Here is a 23060-nt window from a genome sequence, read left to right as displayed (position 1 = left end):
AGTCATGAGTTTCCAAGGCTATGAAAGCCTTTCGAGTTCACCGACTCTTATCTTATCTAAATAGTCTTTCAGACTTCCTGTACACACACGTGTTTATTTCTGCATGGCCATCTGACGTTCCCATGGAGATCCTTTCCATTATATTTGGATGTTTCAGTTGACCCTGTCTTGATTTGTAGCTGTCTGCTGCTCTTATGCCCATGTCTCCCTTCCTTTCAGTCAGGGTCAATACCGCCCTCAGGCACTAGAGGGTGCCTGAGGCAGAGCATGGATTTGACCTTGCCTGCAAGACTGCAGTAAATGCACCTGAAGGGTTACGGGATGGATTTAAGGGCTCCTTCTTGTGGAACCTCTCAGGTCAGCTCTTCAAGAGCGACACCTGAAGTTTGCAGAGATCCACACATCTGCCATAATGAATGCCCCCAAATTGATCTTCAGCCAAAGTCTGGTGCCTCAGCACTGTGCACACTGTTTTCTCATCAGAAGACAGAGGCAGGAATCCTGTGGTGAGTGGGAGACTCTGCCCAATGCTACTTCCTTGTGTTTTTAGATTTCCCTTCTTCATTTAACACAAATCAAGGTCTTTCAAAGAGTATGATTTGGATTATTTCCCTAAATTTTCTAGATGAGAAAACCCCAGGAAGAAAGATATGGATTGCAAACAGTTGAATGTTTTTGCAGACAAAACAACAGACAAAGGCTAAGAGCCATCCTAAAAGGAAAAGATTTATGTGTATTTCACTATGCATCTGGGGCAACTTAATGTGGAAATCCCAGATAAACTCTGAGACATGAGATGGAAATGAAATCACTCAACATGGGATTATCCCGTGACCAGGAGAAACTCTCATGGTTCTTAAGTGGAGGAAAAGATTGTGATAAGGACACAGGCAACTCACAAGTGAAAAATCATGCAAGAAGCAACTTATAAAGCAACCTCATTAGACACGTGAAGGAAAAATAAACATTGTTGATGACAGCAGAATAAAAGAATATTAAATTTAAAATAACTGCTTTAGCCACTAAACCCCCAACTGTTAGATTTCCCAGTGTCAGAATCTCTTCTTACCACTGATGACCTGTTCGAAGAGATAAAGGATGGAATGATATATCGTATCCACTTGCAAACTCTCAGCAAAAACCTGTTTGGCAGAGATCATATACAGCTTTCTAGAGAAGAGGAGGAGGAGATGAAGAGGACAGAGCAATTAGAGGAAAACTGGAAGAATGACAAAGAGAAAGACTAAATACAGATCAGAAAATATATTTTTGCTTAGAATGGCAATTTTCCACTTATCTCACCCAGAAAGCAACATAGATAATAAAGAGATACTTGAAAAGTCAAGTTTACAATTTTTTAATGTTGGAAACATATAAAATCCTGTGCCCAACAATTGAAAGATACCTCTTCTGGTCAGAACATACGAGCATGTCCACATGAAACAGACTGTTCATCATGACTGAATACTCAGGACACTTGAAACACAAAGGGCACCTGTGTTCTAACCTTGGGGAAGTTTTGTGTCAGTGCCTGTAGAAATACACGATGTTTTTCTTTACCTGCAAGTCAATCTGCATGCAAGTCTTGAGTTAAGATTCAGAGAATAAGACCTATTTGGAGTTAGAAGTGCTATGAATAGTCATTATTTATATGAACATACTTTTCAGATTTCCATAGAAAACTAGATGGCAGCCATTCAGCTTCACTAGGTGCAGTGCCTTTTGATCTACAGTACTTGAAGTCCCCCCAGTGATTCTGACATCTTCTAAATGTTCTGCATTTAAGATTCTCCTTCATTCAGGCTTTGAATTTGAATTAGTTTCCTGATTTGGGGTGGGAGCTAATGCCCAGTTTTGAAAAGGAGGAGGCTTAACAGTTATAAATGCCAAGCCTTGTACTCCACCATGCTCCACACTTAGATATCCTATCTCTGCTAGCCACATAGCCCTCAGATGAGTTATTCTTTCCCAAGACCTTGCAAAAAGTCATGTTCATGATGATGCTGTTCGAGGAGTCATTTAATGATGTGCTAATATAAATAACCATTTTTGGTCCATGATGGAACATGTGCAAAATTCAGCAAGATTGATTTGTATTTAGTTCATTTTGCTTTCCTTTGAAAATCAGTTTCTCTTCCTTGTGGTACATGTAATTTAGACAGAACATTCCAGAGCCTGTTCTGGCATTTGCTACAAATACGAAATCCAAGGACTTGGGAGAGCCATCTGTTGACATAAATGAGAGTAACTAGTGTTCATTGCAATTGACTCGTTGTGTTAGTCATCTAGTTTCCATTTAACAACATACCATGACTTTGTGACTTAACAAAAGGAATTTATTTTTTAGAATTGCTGAGGCTGGTAAGACCAGGATCAATATACATGAGGTTGGTGTTGGTGTTTGTCCAAGACACGTTTCCTGCCTCCACTAAAGATAGTTTTCCTTTCCTCTTCTTACAGTCTTCACCTGTTAGAGAGATGTAACAAACTCTCTCTGCAGTCTCATATTGAAAATTGCAAGAAAGAGCTAGGTAAGCCATAAAAAATTGCTATTTCCACCCAAAGACCTCATCAACTATGATCATGCTACAGAGCAGTCTTTCAACCTCCACATATTTGCACAAAACATTCAGTCTCTAGTAGTTCTAGGTTTGGAGTTTATAATAATCATGGTTGGAGACATTTACCAAAGATCCCTAAGGATCCATGTGCCCTTCCTGGCCAGGGAAAGCAGTGGAAGATGGCCCAAGTCTTTGGTCCTTTGCAGCTATTTGGAGACCTGAAGAAGCCCCTGCCTCCTGTCTTTGCATCAGCTCAGCTCCAGCTGTTTTGGCCTTTGGAGAGTGAACCATGGGATGGAAGATACTCTCTCTCTCTCTCTCTCTCTCTCTCTCTCTCTCTCTTTCTGACTGTATCACTCACATTCACTCTCTCAATCTTCCATTCAAACAAAATCTTTAAAACAAAAATTATTGTAGCCAATCGAGCAGATGTGAGGTGATATCTCAGTGTGATTTTGAATAGTATTACAAGTTTACTAATGTTTAGCACCCTTGGTAAGGCCTTTGGCTCTTCTATTTGTGCAGGAATGTCTGTTCAATTCCTCTATGCAGTTTCAATGATATTTGTACTGTCCCTTCTGTTTTTTTAATTTGTATGTTGGAAACATGTATCTGGAAGGATATGTAGCCATATTCTCCAAGTTTCTCTCAGGTGGTTGACTCTTGAAATCTCTCCCTCCAATTACATAACCAGTGGCTCAGGCACTGCAGTCTGATCTCCCCTCCCTCTCCAACACTGTTGCTTTCTCTGGCTCTTGGCTGCTGGGATTGTCTGTTGTGTCCTTGAACATATTCCATGTCTGCACCTTCCACACTGATCCACAGCATTCTTCTTCCTTCCATAGAATTTCCACTGTGGTTTTCTCTCTAACTATCCCATGAGAATGTGTTTCTTCCACTTTTACTTTTATATCTCCTCCTAGATTATAACAGTATGTCCTTCTCATTCAGCCATCTTGGTCTCTCTTCAGTAATCAGCAGTATTTTTCCTAGGTTAGATGGATAGTGGTGGAAACAGATTCCTGATAGATTACCAGAAATGGCAAAACTAGCAAACTGTCATGTTCTGTTATTTTCAGAGGAGCTGCATCAGATTAAGCATGGCTAGAAGATGGATGATGTGGGGATTTTTGTCTGGGACATAATTCAAAATGGTTAAAAATGCCGTGTTGTAGACTTTGCATACCAGCACAGCTAATTTGGAGTTACTGAGAAATGATACAGTGAGTGCTGACATGCCAGCTCATCTCTGTATTGTGGATTTTGTTAGTTTCCCTTACTGCTTGCTATGACATTAATGCTACAATGTACTTATAGCAATTTCTACTTTTGATTTGAAGTGTATTGAGCCTGAGAAGATAGTCCAGGATAGTCCATTGGAGACAGTGTTCTCGATGTGGAATGAGTGAAAGTTCATGTGTGTGTGTGTTCCCTGTACACACAGAGAACTCTGTACCTACCCACTCAAATGTCCACATATTTTTGTTTTTGGAAATTGCTTTGTAGTAACCTACATGATATTGGACTTCAATATAAATTATTAGAAGTCTCAAATAGAAAAAAACATTATCAACTTTTATGATGTTGCTAAAGTTCAATTTGACATAAATGTATTATCTCAGATTCCATATAAGTTTATGCAATTAGAATATATATTTCCCTGAAATAAGTCTGGAGTTCTAAAATTGAAGCATTCATCACAAACTATAAAAATGTCAAATGCGGCATTAAGGATATAGAAGATGAAAATGTTAAATATGAAGGAAACACTTAAGCAAAAATATTGAATATATCTGGATGCCAATTTTTAAAAATTCATCCATAACTGTTTCATAACACACATTTTCCATGGATTTCCTGAAGCCTCCTCATTGCATGGAGTTCATCCTCTCCATTCCCAATCTCTTTTCAGTGAATCAAGTGCATTCAGATTGACTCTATTTTTATTTCCTACACATTAGAGAGAACAGTGGATGCTTGTTCTCTGATTTAGATTTATTTTTCTTGTATAACTGAATAGAAAACAAGCTTCATCAATGTATCAGTAATAAGTTTAACTCGTCAAGAAATTATATTTTCATTTTTAGGCAAGTCACTGAATTCTGTTTGGTATTTTGTTCCTATACTGCATCTCACTTTGCATGTACCCCTAATCAAAATCTCCCTAATGGCATCAGAGCAGTGGCTAAGCAATGAAAAATGTGTTTGCCTTAAAATATTAGGCACCACATTTACAGTAATTTGAGTTTAGAAAACTTTTGAGTAGAAAAATAGAGTTCTCATATATGCCCTCTCTACCCCCCTTATTAGATTTACTCCATTGGCAATACCTCACACAGGTATACAAGCACAAATGATTAGTCAGTGTTGATCCTCATTATTGCCTATAGGACATGGTATCCATTTTGTTCACTCCTGTGTTGTGCAGTCTGTGGTTTGGCAAAGGATTAATAGTACCTAGCTGCACTGGTGGTGTCCTACATAAGCATCCTGAAAGTCACTTGCATTCAAGACGTACAAGTGTCTGCAGGCATGATCCTGACCTTGGTGTTTGTGGTGGTGGGAATAAAGAGGTGACTTCCAGCTGGTATTCTCTGCCTAGAGTTAAAAGCTATAAATAAGTACTCAAATAATCCCAGGTTCTCATGAGAGTATCAACCAAGGTTGTAGGTGCAAAAACAGATCATCATGGGATTACCTTGGTTAACAGCAACATGGAAGTTTTTTTATGTTTTACAACTAAAGATGAAGTGATTAGAAATGCAGAATGGACATATCTGAATTCAGGCTGATTACTGGTTGCATAGTGATTGAAAACCACATGTCCTAGTGGGTATCTCTGTAAACAGGATTGGTTTGGGGTCCATGTGCTATCAAAGTGATTTGTGGCTGCCCAGAACACAGGTTGAGGGAGGCTGCCCTGTTGCACTTTGAGTCATTGTAGTGTGTGACACTGGAGATTTCTGGTCTGAAAGCTTACTGAAAGCCTCACCTGATGCCTCCCTTCATGCCCTCTGATGCAATCCTGGTACATAATTCCCAAAGGTTCATGGAGTGGTTTATTGACAAAGCCCTTGGACCAAATGTAACTAGCAGAAGTTTCTCCCTTGAGTCTTTGTATCCATGGACTTGGAGGAAATCCTGGCACCTGGGTGAAGAGGATGATTCACAACATGTTTTTCTTCTTGTGTTTTCCACCAGGACAGAAGACCTGAACTGCAGAACCTCAGGGCAGAAAAGTATCAGATTTCCCCATGGATGAGTGGACAGCTGGTGGAAAGAGGTCAGATGGAGCAGTATTAAAGTGGCTTGTTTCAAGCAATCACACACACACACACAAACACACACACACACACACACACACTGTGTATCCACCTGCATGACCCTGCATGTTCCACTGCTCTTGTATCATAGGGTTTTTCACAGATGTTTCCTTTGATTTTTCTGTTGCTCTTTCTGCAGCTGTTTCCCCTTGTGACTTGTCAGGATAGTACCGACTGCTATTCCCAGATGGAACAGAGATTTTACAAGGATGGAGATATTGAGATTGCTGCTTTTTTACACATTTACACATATGAGGTTCCCATAATCATGAAGAGCTTCAGCAAATATCGCAGATTCAGATGGTAAGTTCTCCTTGCCATAATCATTTTCCATTTATTTACATATTAGCTACTTGTTATTGGGTCTGCAATTTTATAGGCAAATATGTTCTGTATCCCTGCCCTGTCCATCTTCTGTCCCTCCTAAAAACTGCTGGTAATTGATTTGGGGCATGAAGCAGACATTTCTTTCTGCATGGCACCATGGATGGTTCGGGAAATGTTATCTCATCAGAGGGGGAACCAGAATCTGGTCAGTATCCTCCTATCCTTCCCTGTCTGCTTTCATCAGCTCAGGGGCCTATTGTGCCTCAGTAGCAGATTCTTACAGAACCCATGCGCTGAAATGAATGAACTGAGTTACATGAGCTCTTCCACATGTGCTCACACTCTTTTCTGCTACATACTAGATTTGGGGCCATGAGAACACTTCATTTCTTCTACAGTTGTAAAGGAGAAAAGATTCATAAAATTTTTTTCTATATAAAAGTAATCTCAGGGCAACAGCTTTGCACAAATATAATAATTATATTTTACTGATGAATATACCCATAAGAATTTCAATGGTTGTAATCTAATACATTTACAGTGTTTCTCTGATTCTGCCTCTTCTGGGCAAAATAGATTTCTTAAGGGGGATTATTCTGTTTCTGCCCCTCTTAAAGATACTTTATTTGTAGCTAAATATAAATGTTTCATATACATGTATAGCATATATAAATTTCATGCCTACAGAATATAGTATCTTGTAGGACAGCGGAAGTGTTTTCTTCAAACCTGTTTATGAAGGTGCCAATTTTCTAATTGGTTTCTACTGTAAGGCTACAGGAAGTAGGTTGCAGCTGCATAGAACTTTGATAGAAGGTAGGTATTAGGACATAGATCATTTCAGTATCATTAAAGCCAATGGATTTGAGAAGTATAGTTGGTGCCACCAAGGTGATGCAACTGATGAAGTATTTTAGGCATTTATCCAAAGATCTCTGCAGAAAAAATCTAATGGATACTAGATTGGTAGAACAATATTACTCACTTCACATTGATTTTTATAAATTCACCTAATTTGATATGTGCACATGGCATCCAATTCATGAAATATTTATTCATTAGTAGTAGTATTCTCCATGGTTATGCATGCAGCACATCATTTAAGTGTACCCTTAGTGACGGAGACCAGGAGATAGTGAATTTCCAGTAGTAGGAATAGAGGCTATGAATAGAGCTCAAGTTCCTCCAAGATGTATGCCATGCAAACTGGAGATCATAATCAAATCTTAATAAACCCAGGGAAAATATCTGTGTTGATGATTCTTGGAAAAATAAGAAATACTGAACTGTCAATAGATTTAGGCGCTATACCTTCCAATGTTAGATTCACCAACTTTAGAATATACAACAGTTACTGATAAACTGTTTTTAGAGATAAAGAACACAGCATAAAAGAGATAAACTCTTACAAATTCCAGCGTGTCCGAGAGCCGTCTAGGCATTTTGGTACAAGGCAGCAGCTGGAGAAAGAAATGAGAGGATGCAGAACAATGGAAGTGTCATAGTAATGAGGAGAGAAACAGATATATGAAATACAAAACTGAATTTTATTTGATTCATAGCAATGATTTTCAAATTTCATGATTCTACAAAGTATGAATGACGTATTTGGATAACAAATATGCATAGAAACTATATATACATAAAACACTATATATATATATATATATATAGCTACTGTATGCATGGTTATAGTATACCTATACTTAAATATATATAGAGAATACGTATATAATATGCATACATATATACATACTATGTTACAGCAAGAACCAAGAACTGAAAAACTGTCACTTCCTCTGGAACACACAGTGACCCTTAACAAGCAGTGTGCATGACCTAGTCTATTCATGAGGAATTAACACACAGGACATCAGAAATAAATACAAGGGGCTCCTCATTTGCATTCTTAGTGAAATGTCAGATCCTAGAAAGTAGAAATGCATCATTTTCTTTGCATGGAAGACTATTTATATTCAAAATTGTAGGAAAACTTGAGTGAAGAAGGCCTGTTTGGAGTAAATACTGATATCACTCATAATGAAAAGTAGAAATGCATCATTTCCTTCACATGGAAGGCTATTTATATTCAATATTGTAAGAAAACTTGAGTGAAGAAGGCCTGTTTGGAGTAAATACTGATACCACTCATAGTGATTTACTTTAACATATGTTTAGTGTTCTAAATGCATGACTGGCTTAATTGAAAACCATCAGGTGCCTCATAGCCCAGTGATTCATGTTCACCCAGGGAGTGTTTCCAGCTTCTCTAAAGTGCTCCTCCCTTTTCACTATTTCCCTTCTTTCAAGCTCTGAATATGATTTCATTTTCATGGCTTGTGATGGAGGTTGATGGATAAGTTTAATGGGGAAGAGATTTTTCAGGATCAATTACAGACTCCCATCTACCATTATCAGTGCTCTGACATCATCCTTCTTTTCAATCACATAGCCTTCAAGTGAGATATTCTCTTCCCATTACAACCTGCAGCCTTATGATTGTATGACTGCTATTTCAAAAAGCACTTAATGATGTGGTAAGATGAAGAATCATTGTAGTTTGTGGATGTAGGAAACATTTAGAGGCAGTATTGAAGATGATGTGACTTTCCTCGTCATGCTTTCTTTGAGAACTGGAGTGTACTTCTAGCTGGGCATGAACTTTAGAGAGGGCATTCCAGAGCCTGTTGTAGTATTTACTTTATATATCAAATACAAACACTTAGAAGAGGTAGCTGTTGCCAGTGATGATTTAAATTGATGAGGTATGCATCCAAAAATAAGATCATGTTCTTTGGCTGCATGGACAACCATGTGATAACATACCCAAGACATTATGATGCAAAAGCAGATCTAATTTTTCAGAATCATTTAGGCTAGGAAACCAGTAAAAGTTGGTAGCAGCTTTGGTTCTAGTGAGGACATGTGTCCTACAATTACAACAGTTCACACTCTGTACTCAGCAAATCTACACATACGGATTAGAACATATGAATTTTTAGCCATGACCAATCCATCAGTCAGAGTAATCACAGAATTGATGATAATTTGGATTGGAGGCTTTTCCCTTAAAGATCCTTGTGCATTTCATGCAGGTTTCAGTCCAAAAACTACCAGTATGCTCTGGCCTTGGTTTTCGCTATTGAGGAGATCAACAAAAACCCCCATCTTTTACCCAACATGACCTTGGGATTTGGTCTCTATAATGTCATGCACACTCTTATGACTGTGATGGAGAACCCCTTCATCTGGCTTGCGGGACTGGAAAAGCACATTCCTAATTACACATGTAGGAAACAGAGCAAGTCTGTTGCTGTAATTTCAGAAAGCAGCACTGCTGTCCAAATGGGTACCCTGCTGGAACTCTACAAAATTCCACAGGTGAGTGTGTAAATGAAATATCTTAAATCTGACACTTCCAATATCTGCTTAACGTTTTCAGGAATAGTATTTTACACTACAACAATAACCTTACACAGATTTCTTGCCTTTTACCTTAGCTGACTCTTGGACCTTTTGAACCTCTTCTGAGTGACAGTGGTCAGTTCCCTTCCCTCTATCAGTTGGCACCCAAAGACACTTCTCTGGCCCGTGGCATGGCCTCCTTGATGCTCCATTTTGGGTGGACCTGGGTGGGTTTGGCCATCTCAGACCTCCCAAAAGGTATTAAGTTTATGACTGATTTGAAAGTAGAGTTGCAGAAGAATGGCATCTGTGTAGACTTTGTGGAATTGATCCCAGCCACTGTAGAGTCCCAAATTTCATACAAAAATAGTGCTCAAATTCAGATCCTAAAATCATCAGCAAATGTGGTGACTCTTTTCTGTGTCACTGAGTCACTCATAGGCACCAGCTTTCATTCATGGAGGGAGTTAATGATGTGGAAAGTCTGGGTCACCACCTCACAATGGGATTTTGCCAGTTCTGAGAAACCTTTCCTGCTCCACTCATTCCATGGGACCCTCATTTTTTCACACCACCATAGTGAGATCTCTGGTTTCAAAAACTTTCTTCAGACAGCTAATCCTTCCAAGTACCCAGAAGACTCTATCCTCTCCAGATTCTGGTCACTGGCTTTTAATTGCTCAGTTACTGGGGCATCCTGTAAAACTTTGCAGAACTGTCCACTGAATGCCTCCTTGGAATCATTGCCTCCACATCATTTTGATATGACCATGAGTGATGGGAGTTACAACATATACAATGCTGTGTATGCTGTGGCCCACAGCATACATGAGATGCTTCTACAAGAGGTAGAAATGCAGCCAGTGAACAATGGGATAAAGGTAGCACTTTCTCCCTGGCAGGTAACTTGGTTTCCATTGTTGACATGTACTCCTAAAGTGATCCCCTTAAGAGCTTCTGCAGGTGTTCAATCCAAGTAGCTTGGGAACCTTTCTCCAAAACACAAGATAAAAATGAGCCTCTGCCTGTAATTTGTCATTAGCAAAAGGGCTCCAAGGAAAAGTGGGAAGGTAATTTGGATAAGCATCAATGCTGTGACTTAAAAATATTCTCCAATTCTATCAATTTAAATTTGACATGTGAAATACGTAGACTGTATTATTCCATTTTCAACTTCAGCAGTACGGTAATTATTTTCAGGTCCAAATGTTGCTGAGGATGTTCATCTACAATGAACAAAAGGGATCTCATATAATTTGCACAGTTCTTTATTCTAGTAACTTTATTACAGATAGTTGTGCTAGGTACAGTGAGAAAATGAGTGTTGGTAGCTTGTACTGCACTGTTCGAAATGGTCTGAATCTCACAGCTAGATATTTTTGACTCCCCTTGTTGTTGTAGAAAAATGAGTGAAATCATACTTACCTTGATGTAGTTCTCTCTCATCAGGTTTATTTTTTTTACTTCAATTCATTGGGTTAACCCTAAACAGGTTCTATTGTTTATTTGTGATTATAGACAAAGAGAGGCTTTCTCTAACCTGGGTTTCATGTGTTATTGCTTGGGCAGTCTTCATGAGAATATGATGCATTTTTTCAGTTGCACACATTTCTGAAGAACCTCCAGTTTACCAATCCAGCTGGTGACCTAGTGAATTTGAATCACAAGAGAAATTTGGAAGCTGAATACGACATTCTCAACTTTTGGAATTTTCCATATGGTTTTGGACGTAAGGTTAAAGTAGGACGGTTTTCCCCATATGTTTCGCAGAGTGAACAGTTGTCTCTCTCTGAGAATTTGATAGAGTGGGCCACAGGAATTACAGAGGTAAGTTGGACTGATCATAAGGTTCATATGACACATTGTTACCCCCCAACTGCTAAGGGAGTATGTGCAGTATGGCTTATTAAAAAGACACTTAGAGACATTAAACCACTCCCCTTCCAATCCAAATACTTTCTTATGTTTTTAGTGGCTGAGGATGGACAGTACACACACATTTTCCACCACGTCTTTTGAATCTATTTAAGAAAATCAAATTGAATGTTGTCATTGTGTCAGAAACAGGTGTTTACAGTTTAAGTGAATAAGTTTGCAGGACTTGAAAACCCTTTACTTGGAACTTAAGTTATAGTCTGAACTATGACCAACACTCATCTGATTTTTCTCAGACTCCACGCTCGGTATGCAGTGTGAGTTGCAGCCCTGGATTCAGGAAAACCCCTCTTGAGGGAAAGCCTGCCTGTTGTTTTGATTGCACACCTTGTCCTGAGAATGAGATTTCCAATCAGACAGGTAAGTCAGTGCCTGCCTCTTGGAGAAGTTACCACCTGTTTCTTAAATTGTCAACTTATCCATGCAAAGAAAAAGAGGAGGAATATGACTTCTGAGAATACTCTTCCCACCTTCAGGTAGAAATTAATCCCTATAATCAATAATAATCCACAGAAGGATAAAACTTTCCAAAATACATTCTCTGTATTATTTTTGAAAGCATATAAAAGACTGAATGTCTCTGAAATGCTGACCATGTTGGAGTTCAGGATGATATGCATATGGTAAAAAATGAATAGAAACCAAGATTGGAGAATAATCACCCCATAATACAGTGTGGCATTGCTAAGATTTATTGCATGAATCAGAACTATACTATCACATGTATCATATAGATTTTCCAGTTTTTGCTTGTGTTGTATGAGTAGTTATTTGTACCATATATTTAGTATCATTCTATTTTTTTGAAACTTATTATTGATAATGAAGGGTTCTGGCAACAGAGTACACTCCATGGGAGTAGTGTGATGTATGTGCTAATTCAGTATAGGAAAACTCATGTCTGAGTTCTTTGTGCTTGTATAAGTAAAAATGCTGTCACCAAATTCAAGTGTAGCATGCTTGGAGTGAGAAAGTGCAACTCTAAACAAACTGTGTTATATGAAAAACTATCTTAGAAATCATACAGCATATCATCCTGAGTGTAATACATATCAAATATCATAAATGGGGCTAAACTAGCCTTTGACAAAAGTCATTGCTGCTCAAAATATAAATATTCAAGAAGCTTCTTATTCTTACATATGTACACACATTTATAAAATTTACATCAAAAGAACACAAGCTGACATACACGGTAATAAGTATGCATAGTGGACCTGGCACTGTGGCACAGTGGGCTTAAGCCCTGGTCTGAAGCACCAGCATCCCATATGGGTGCCTGTTCTAGTTCCAGCTGCTCCTCTTCTGATCCAGCTCTCTGCTGTGGCCTGGGATAGCAGTAGAAGATGGCCCATGTCCTTGGGTCAATGCACACACATGAGAGACTCTGAAGAATCTCCTGTCTTCAGGTCAGCACAGCTCTACTACTGCAACCATCTGGGGAGTGAACCAGCAGGTGGAAGACCTCACTCTGTCTCTACCTCTCTCTGTAACTCTGTCTTTAAAAAATAAGTATGCATACCAAGGTAGGTCAAAGACTGCAAATTCAGTACAAGCCCTTGAAGGTAAAATGTGGACATTATAAGGAAACTGAAGTAAGTAAACATTGGAAAAATTTAAAGTTTGTGATCATAAACAAGAAAGATTTATGGATAGCAGCACGATGGAACAGTGTGAACAATAAGATTACTCTGTGTGTGTGTGTGTGTGTGTATGTGTGTCTATACACAAAGAGAACTGAAGATGTCTATTTAAATATAAAAATACTAATATTAGAGCTTATTAATCATTTAATTCTGATACATTGAAAAATATAGAAGAAATTCAGATATTTCCAGATAGAAATATTATGAAATATGTTGAGCAATATTTGAAAAATCCAAATATACTCACAGTTATTAAAATAATTCCCAATACTTGAATTGTGATAAACAATTTTCATATGAACTCCTTTCTCAACTCCTATAGAGAAAAGGAAAATATAAAAATTCTGTTTCTTCTATGGGAACGTCTCAAGTTGATGGATCAAATACTGCCAGATATTTCAGCAGAATGAAATTGTAAGACACTATTCTTGAAATAAATTCATACATTTGAAATCTCAAACAATGTAAATCCAACAGTATTTTTTAAATAGGATACATCTTGCCCAAAGAGTTTCATAAAGTCTAATTCAGTTTATAGTACATAAAAATGTAATAATAATTAGCATAACTGAAGAAAAATAGTTAATAAAATCTAAGTGATCTATGAATTGTAAACAAAGAACAAAACCACTCAAACATGACAAAAAGTAGGATTAGCTTTCAATCCTAAAGTGAATTTTAGAATACTACAAAACATGGAAATTACAGCTGAAGTTTGGATACAAAGTTGATGAAAGAATGCAACTTCTACAGAAAATTACACAGGAGGTTTGGCTCCATGCATATTGTCAAAAAAGAATGACATTCAACTTAATGAAAAGGAAGATATAAAAGTGGCATCATTTAAAGTGATATTGGGATGGTGTATTGAAATCAGTGAATCGGTAATTGAATTAAGTAGTGCTGGTATACCAAATTGGACAAAGCAGTTACTTTTCCTTACCAATTCTGGAAAACAAACCTATGAAAGATGGCACATGTAATGTCTCAAAAGTATGAAATATCCAAAGGTAAGACTAACTAAATATTGGAAGAAATATGCAAGTTGAGACATCAGTCATCAATGGAGCAATATATTGAAAACAAGAGGATACAGACAGAGCTGGAGAGAAAATTCATGTTTAAGGATAAAAAGACAGGAAAGTGGAAATATGCCAGTAAGTTTCAAGGTGATCTACAGACTGACTTTGATTACAGGCAGCATCCTAGTGTGTTCTTTGATGAAAATGTTCAAGGGTGGCAACTAATCCAGCTGGTATCAAGTGTACAGCTCTTTTGTGTTTCTCTAGAACCTGACCATTTGCCTTCTAATGGTGGTTTGTCAATCAGTGCTTTCCCCTATCATGACATAATTCAGATTCTACCTTAAAGAGATATGTTTTAGTGAGATTGCTAGGTGATTTCTGTGCAACCCAAATTCACAAAGTATATCTCCAAGTCCATGATATTAAGAGTGGGAACCTAGGGCCAGTGCTGTGGTATAGTAGGTTAAGCCTCTGGCTGGGATGGTAGCATCCCTGTTGGTCAGCAGTTTCAGTCCCAGCTGCTTCACTTCTAATGCAGCTCTCTCCTGATGCTTGGAAAAGCAGCAGAAGATGGCCCAAGTTTCAGAGCTCACACCAATAAAGGAAGCCCAGAAGACGCTCCCAGTTACTGGCTTCAAAACAGATGAGGTCCAGCTATTAATGTCTTTTGGGTGTAAGATCTCTCCCCTCCTCTTTTTACCTCTTTCCCTTTCTCCCTGTCTCTTTCTCCCTGTCCTCCTCTCCTTCTTTCTCTCTCTCTCTCCATTCTGCTTCTCCTCTTCCTTCTGAAACTCTGACTTTCATGTAAATTATAAATAAATGAGTACTCATTAAAACAAAGACTGCAACCATTGGGTGGTTGAATAGGCCATGAGAGTACAGAGGAAATAACACCATTAAAAGAAGGGCTCATTTCAGGCATGGAAATCCATGACTCTGCAGCAAAAAATAGACTACATGGAGGATCTCTTGAGACCTCTGTTGAAAGGAAAGGTCATCAAAAAGGGATGTACTCTTCTCTGAAGAGAGGAGAGAGCAACTACTTTGCATATGGCCCTGTCCAAATACCGATGGAGCCTCTGGTCACAAAAGGCTCCCATTGCCTTGGCAGGTCATGGCAAGAGCCTCAGGTGATCACTGACATCATGCATACATAAACATGTTAATTGTTAAAGTAACAACAGAGGTCACTGTTTACTTAGTCCCCATGTAGGACCTCTGTCCCTAATGAGTTGTACTATGAGAATCAACTGCAAAATTTGTCCCCAAACTGTGCCCTATATGTGGTCTGTGTGTGTGGATACAAACTGTTGAAATCTATGCTTAACATGGAGTTGGTCCTCTGTATTTAAAATCAAACTAAAAATGAACCATAATGAAGAAGGAGATGGTAGAGGAAGAGGAAGAAGGAGGTGTGATGGGAGTGGGAGTGGGAGGGTGGGTATAGGGAAAAGAACCCCTATATTCCTAAAGGTGAATGTATGAAAAATGCAATCATTAAATAAAAACTTAAAAACTGAGGGCTGCTGCTTGCTCTTGTCAAAGTGAGCATGCAGCAGAATGTGCCCTGTATAAGGGCAGAGTAGCCCTCACCACACATGCAAACCTCTGGCATCTTGATCATCAGTTCCCAATCCAAAGTAATAATGAAGAATGAATTTGTCTTGTTAAAATAACATAGGCTAAGGTATGTTTTTAAAGCACCATGAATAGGTTCAAAGAGTAGCCCTTAGGGCTTGGTTAGGAGAAAAAGAGAATGTACTCATCATTATGAACGGTACTTAGAAAGACAAAGTGTTAACTCTGGCTAACATGAGGAAGATGAACATAAATAATTGCCAGTAATTTTGTATGTCATTTTAGATGCTGCTTTCCACATTAAATAAGGACTATTTGCCTAAACTAGCTATGTTGGGTATTCTAGAATGTACTTGTGAATCAGGAATAACTGAACTTGGGATGACGTTACTGTACATTTCTCACCAGATATGGACCAATGTGTGAACTGTCCAGATCTTCAGTATGCCAACACAGAGCGAGACCAGTGCTTCTACAAAAAAGTGACTTTTTTGTCTTTTGAAGAGCCCCTGGGGATGACCCTGGTCTGCACAGCTCTGTGCTTCTCTCTCCTCACCGCTGTGGTTCTTGGGGTCTTTGTGAAGCACCGAGACACTCCCATAGTCAAGGCCAACAATCGTTGTCTCAGCTATATCCTGCTCATTGCCCTCATCTTCTGCTTCCTCTGCTCCTTAGTGTTCATTGGTCGTCCCAACACAACAATCTGTGTCTTCCAGCAGACCACGTTTGGAGTGGTGTTCACCATGGCTGTTTCCACTGTCCTGGCCAAAACTATCACTGTGCTTCTGGCCTTCAAGTTCACTGCCCCAGGGGGAAGGCTGAGACACTGGTTGCTCTCAGGGGTACCTAACTCCATTATTCCCATCTGCTCCCTGATCCAGCTGGCTCTCTGTGCCATCTGGCTTGGGACTTCTCCTCCCTTTATTGACACAGATGCCTACTCTGAGCATGGGCACATCATCCTGGTGTGCAACAAGGGCTCTGTCACTGCCTTCTACTGTGTCCTGGGCTACCTGGGTTCCTTGGCCTTGGCAAGCTTCACTGTGGCTTTCCTAGCCAGGAATCTGCCTGACAAGTTCAATGAAGCCAAATTCCTGACATTCAGCATGCTGGTGTTCTGCAGTGTCTGGGTGACCTTCCTGCCTGTCTACCACAGCACCAAGGGGAAGGTCATGGTGGCTGTGGAGGTCTTCTCCATCTTGGCCTCTGGTGCAGGTCTCCTAGGCTGCATCTTTGTCCCCAAGTGCTACATTATTCTCCTAAGACCTGAGAAGAATGCTTTGAAAGGATTAAGAGACAGAATAGTTTCCAAGGAAACAGATGTTCTCAGGTTTAGCTCTTAATGTTCTCACAGTTTTCAGTTGTTAGAGACTAAGATTTATAAAACCGATTTTGCATTGTGATGTTATAAAATAACTTGCAGAGTGTAACCTTCTTATGAACAGTTTATGCTTCTCTTAAAATGTTTTTGTTCTGATGCACCAATTCACAGAAAAGAAAGGGAGAGTTTTAGCAACCTTCCATCTGGTGATAGATACTGAATATATCTGCTGTGGCCCAGTGCTGGTTCATCCAAAGCAAGATCATTTCAGTTGTCCATTGGAGTGTCAGCATCTTAGGCCATCTTCTACTGCTTTTTCTGGATCATTAACAGGGAGCTGGATTCCAAGTGGAACAGCCAGGATTTGAACTGTCACCCACATGTGATGTCATAGTTACAAGTGGTGGTTATATCCACTACACCCTCATGCTGATCGCAATCCTCCTTTCTTCAAAAATAATACTGTGTATAAATTTCTTAGCCTGTGTTTCATGTTCACAAACACCAAGTAATCTCAGATAAAGGCTCTCCTTTAAGCTTTTTATTTCTGTGTTTTCATTGTCACCTGGTGGACATTGTATTATTCATATTTTAATAAAATGAGTTACATGTTTGCTGTTTTTTAAGATTTATTAATTTATTTGAAAGAGTTTACACAGACAGAGGAGAGGCAGAAGGAGAGAGGTCTCCCATCTGTTCAGTTCACTTCCCTATTAGCCACATTGGACAGAGCTGCACTGATCTGAAGCCAGGAGCCAGGGGTTCCTGGTGCAGGGTCCCAGAGTCTTGGGCCATTTTCTGCTGCTTTTCCAGGCCATAGCAGAGAGCTGGATGAGAAATGGAGGTATACTAAGCTGGTCTTCTGTATATTAAGATAATCGAAAATGAATCTTGATGTGAATGGAAGGGGAGAGGGAGTGGGAAAGGGGAGGGTTGTGGGTGGGAGGGACGGTATGGGGGGGGAAGCCATTGTAACCCATGAGTTGTACTTTGGAAATTTATATTCATTAAATAAAAGATAAAAAAATAAAAAAAACACATTAAGGACAGAGGTCCAGCATGAGGAGCAAGTGCACAGTGACTCCTGTTGTTGATTTAACAACTGACACTCTTAGCTATGACATCAGTGATCACCTGAGGCTCTAAACATGAGCTTCCAAGGTTATGGAAGCCTTTTGAATTCACAAACCCTGTCAGTTTTTTTTTTCTCAGGGGCATATATGAAGTGGAAGTTCTGTCCTCCCTTCAGGATAAAGTACATCCTTCTTTGATCGCTCTTTCTTTCCACTGGGGTCTCACTCACAGAGATCCTTCATGAAGAACTATTTTTGCCACTATGTCTTGGCTTTCCATGCCTGAAATTCTCTCATCATGTTTTCAGTCAGCTCTCAGGGGCTGATTCTGAGGTCAGAGTGCTGTTTAGGGTGTTTGTCATTCTATGTGTCTGCTGTGTGGACTGCTTCCCATGTTGGAACTTTGTCTTCTTTGTAATTCTGTCTATTGTTGTTATCAGGCACTTGGTCTTTTTTTTTAACATTTATTTAATGAATATGAATTTCCAAAGTACAGCTTATGGATTACAATGCCCCCCCATATCTTCCCTCCCACCCACAACCCTCCCCTTTCCCTCTCCCTCTCCCCTAGAATTCACATCAAGATTCATTTTCAATTCTCTTTATATACAGAAGTTCAGTTTAGCATATATTAAATAAAGATTTCAACAGTTTGCACCCACATAGAAACACCAAGGGAAAAATACTGTTAGGCAACTGTTATAGCATTAAATCACAATGTACAGCACATTAAGGACAGAGATCCTACATGAGGAGTAAGTCCCAAAGGGACAAATATCATATGTTCTCCCTGATCGGTGACAACTAACTGAGCACCAAAAATGAAACCTGTTAAAGTGAAATGAACACTATGAGAAACGGTGACTTGATCAGCCCTTGCCCTAACTGTTGATGAACAACTTAATACGTTAACCCTCTTAGTTTTTTTTTGTTTGTTTTTTCTACTTAATACTTTTGGTTGAATACTGTAATCAATACACAGTTATCCTTAAGCGTTGAAACTTAACTCAAAAGTGATCACTGTTAAATATAAGAGTGGGAATAAGATAGGGAAGAGATGTGCAATTCGGGACATGCTCAAGCTGACTTACCTCAAACGGTAGAGTTAGACACTTGGTCTTATTTATGTGATCCCTTTGTCTGATGTTCCTATGTATATGACCAATCCATATTTAATATGATCACTTTTACACATAAGATGGGAACAGTGCTACCCAGCTAAAAGGGATTTGGAGTCCATGGAACATTTTTAGCTTCACCATTAGGGGTAGGTCTGTGTGAATGTGTGCTGATCTGTACAGCTCCTCCCTCTTCCATTCCCATTCTTATTTTTAACTGGAATCTATTTTCAATTGATAATACATTTATGATTAATTCTAGGTTAAGTAAGGAGTTTAGCTAATGGTATTAAGTAGAGAAGAAAAAAAGAATGAAGTAATAGATAAAGTGAAATAATAAAGTGTTCCTCGACAGTCAAGCCAAGGACTGTTCAAATAATTGCTTCTCATAGTGTCTATTTCACTTCTACAGGTTTCCTTTTAGGTGCTCTGTTAGTTGTCACAGATCACGGAGAAGATACGATATTTGTCCCTTTGGGACTGGCTTCTTTCACTAAGTATGATATTTTCCCTTTAGTTGTAAATGAACAAATTTCATTCTTTTAAACTGCCAATAGTTTTCCATATAGTACATTTCCCATAGTTTCTTTCTTTCTTTCTTTCTTTCTTTCTTTCTTTCTTTCTTTCTTTCTTTCTTTCTTTCTTTCTTTCTTTTTTCTTTGGACAGGCAGAGTGGACAGTGAGAGAGACAGAGAGAAAGGTCTTCGTTTTCCATTGCTTCACCCCCCCAATGCCAACTGCAGCTGGAGTGGTGTGGCTGGTGCTCCATGCTGTTCTGAAGCCAGGAGCCAGGTGCTTCTCCTGGTCTCCCATGCGGGTGCAGGGCCCAAGCACTTAGGCCATCCTCCACTGTACTCTGGGGCCACAGCAGAGAACTGGACTGGAAGTGAAGCAACCAGGACAAAATCCAGTGCCCTGAGTGGGACTAGTACCCAGGTTGTTGGCACCGCAGGCAGAGGATTAGCCTAGTGTGCTGTAGCTCTGGCTCCATAGTTTCTTTATCTAGTCTTTGGTTAATGGGCATTAAGGTTGATTCCATATCTTGGCTATTGTGAATTGAGCTACAATAAACATACAGGTGCAGATGTCTCTTTTATTTGCTGATTTCATTTCCTTTGGGTACATTCCAAGGAGTGGGATGGATGGATCCTAGGGTAGGGCTATATTCAGATTTCTGAGGTATCTCAAAACTGTTTTCCATGGTGGCTTTACCAGTTTGCATTCCCAGCAGCAGTGAATTAGGGTACCTTATTCCCCACATCCTCACTGGCATTTTTGTTTGTTGATTTCAGTATGAGAGCCATTCTAACTGGAGTGGGGTGAAACATCATTGTGAGCATTTTTTCATGTGTCTGTAGGCAACTTGGATTTCATTTTTTGAGAAATGTCTACATGCTTTACCCACTTCTTGACTAGGTTGCTTGCTTGGCTATTGTTGAGTTGTTTGATCGCTTTATATCTTCTGGTTATTAATCCTTTATCACTGGTGTGGTTTGCAAATAATTTCTCCCATTCTACTTGTTGCTTCATTACTTTCCTATTTGCCATACAGAAGCTTTGCAATTTGATGTAATCCCACTTGTTAATCTGGGTTTTTATTGCCTGTGCTTCTGTGGTCTTTTCAAGGAACACTGTGCCTAGGCTGATGTCTTGCAGGGTTTCCCCAATGCTCTCTAGTATGTTGATGGTATTGGGTCATAGATTTAGGTCTATAATCCATTTTGAATGGATTTTTGTGTAAGGTGTAAAGTAGGGCCCTTGTTTCATATTTCTGCATGTGGAAATCCCTATCCTTGCTCTAGGGAGTGGTTTTAGCTACTTGAATGAATATAAGTTAGCTCTTATAGATTGTTGGATTGATTTCTGCATTTCTATTCTGTTCCATTGGTCTATGCATCTGTTTTTGTACCAATACCATGCTGTTTTGATTATAACTGCTTTGTAGTATGTCTTTAAATCTGGTATTGTGATGCCTCTGGCTGTATTTTTGTTGTATAAGATTGCTTTAGCTATCCTAGAGCTCTTAGGTTTCCAAATGAATTTCAGCATCATCTTTTCTACATCTGAGAAGAATGTATTTGGTATTTTGAATGGTATTGCATTGAATCTGTAATTATTTTTGGAAGAATGGACATTTTGATGATGATGATTATTCTGATCTATGAACATGGAAGTTTTTTCCATTTTTTAATATTGTCTTATTTCTTTTTGGAGAGTTTTGTAATTCTCATGATAGAAATCTTTTACCTCCTTGGTTAAATTTTTTTCAAGGTATTTACTTTTTTGTAGCTATTGTGAATGGGGTTGATCTTAGAAATTCTTTCTCAGCCATGGCATTGTCTGTGTATACAAGGGTTGTAGTTTTTTGTGTATTGATTTTATATCCTGATGTTCTACCAAACTCTTTTGTGAATTCCAGTAGTCTCCTTGTGGAGTCTTTCAGTTCCCCTATATATATAATCATGCCATCTGCAAATAAGGATATTTTGACTTCATCCTTACCAATCTGAATCCCTCTCATTTCTTTTTCTTGCCTGATGGCTCTGGCTAAACTTCCAGTACTATATTGAATAGCAATGGAGACAGTGGGCATCCTTTTCTGGTTCCATATCTCAATGGGAATGCTTCCAGTTTTTCCCCATTCAATAGGATGCTGGCCGTGGGTTTGTCATAAGTTGCCTTAATTATGTTGATGACTGTTCCTTCTAGACTAAATTTGTTTAGAGTTTTCATCATGAAAGAGTGTTGTATTTTATCAAATGCTTTCTCTACATCTATTGAGATAATTTTATTCTTTGATTTGTTAATGTGATGTATCATATAGATTGATTTGTGAATGTTGAACCATACTTGCATACCGGGGATAAATCTCACTTGGTCTGGGTGAATGATCTTCCTGATTTGGTGTTCAAATCGACTGGCCAGGATTTTGTTGAGGGATTTTGCATCAGTGTTTATCAGGGAAATTGGTCTATAATTTTCTTTCTCTATTGCATCTTTTCCAGATACAGGGATTAAGGTGCTGCTGGCTTCATAGAAGGAATTTGGGAGGATTCCATGCCTTTCAATTGTTTTAAATAGCTTGAGAAGAATTGGCATTAGTTCTTCTTTCAATATTTGGTAGAATTGTGCAGTGAATTCATCTGGTCCTGGGCTTTACTTTGTTGGGAGGGTCTTTATTACTGACTCAATTTCCATCTCAGTTATGGGTCTTTTTAGGTTTTCTGTCTTCAAAGGTCAGTTTAGGTAAGTTCTATGTGTCCAGGAACCTATTCATTTCTTCTAGCTTTCCCAGTTTGTTCGCATACAGCTCTTTGTAGTAATTTCTGATGATTCTTTTTATCTCTCTTGTGTCTGTTGTTACATTTCCTTTTTCATTTTTAATTTTGTTGATTTGGGTCTTCTCTCTCCTTTTCTTGGTTAGTTGGGCTAATGGTGTGTCAATTTTGTTTATTTAAAAAAAAAAAAAAAACAGCCGGCGCCATGACATACTTGGCTAATCCTCTGCCTGCAGCACTGGCACCCTGGGTTCTAGTCCCGGTTGGGGCACCAGATTTGTTCCCTGTTGCTCCTCTTCCAGTCCAGCTCTCTGCTGTGGCCCAGGAAGGCAGTGGAGGATGGCCCAAGTGCTTGGGCCGTGCACCCACATGGGAGGCCACATGGAAACACCTGGCTCCTGGCTTTGGATCAGCGCAGCGCGCTGGGTATAGCAGCCGCTTAGGGGGTGAACCAATGGAAAAGGAAGACC

At 39.1% G+C, this 23060-nt stretch overlaps 1 protein-coding gene across 1 annotated transcript; it reads left to right on the top strand.

The window, feature by feature from the left end:
- Window positions 1-321: 321 nt before the first annotated feature.
- LOC100347108 (vomeronasal type-2 receptor 116-like) lies at window positions 322-17143 on the top strand. Its single transcript, XM_070067588.1, has 7 exons — window positions 322-357; window positions 6024-6187; window positions 9307-9592; window positions 9712-10518; window positions 11216-11443; window positions 11788-11911; window positions 16209-17143. Exons 1-7 carry the CDS (start codon window positions 322-324, stop codon window positions 17141-17143), a joined length of 2580 nt encoding a protein of 859 aa, XP_069923689.1.
- Window positions 17144-23060: the final 5917 nt, after the last annotated feature.

This window comes from Oryctolagus cuniculus (genome assembly GCF_964237555.1).
Source record: "Oryctolagus cuniculus chromosome 16 unlocalized genomic scaffold, mOryCun1.1 SUPER_16_unloc_1, whole genome shotgun sequence".
Taxonomy (NCBI): domain Eukaryota; kingdom Metazoa; phylum Chordata; class Mammalia; order Lagomorpha; family Leporidae; genus Oryctolagus; species Oryctolagus cuniculus.
Note: the sequence above shows the minus strand (reverse complement) of the source record. Positions and strands in the feature narration are given on the sequence as shown.

Bases quoted from the DNA above. Each gene is read 5' to 3' on its own strand.
- LOC100347108 (XM_070067588.1), top strand. From the start codon at position 322: ATGGATTTAAGGGCTCCTTCTTGTGGAACCTCTCAG. The intron at 6,188-9,306 runs GTAAGTTCTCCT...CATTTCATGCAG, and splicing joins AAATATCGCAGATTCAGATG to GTTTCAGTCCAAAAACTACC. The intron at 11,444-11,787 runs GTAAGTTGGACT...GATTTTTCTCAG, and splicing joins GGGCCACAGGAATTACAGAG to ACTCCACGCTCGGTATGCAG.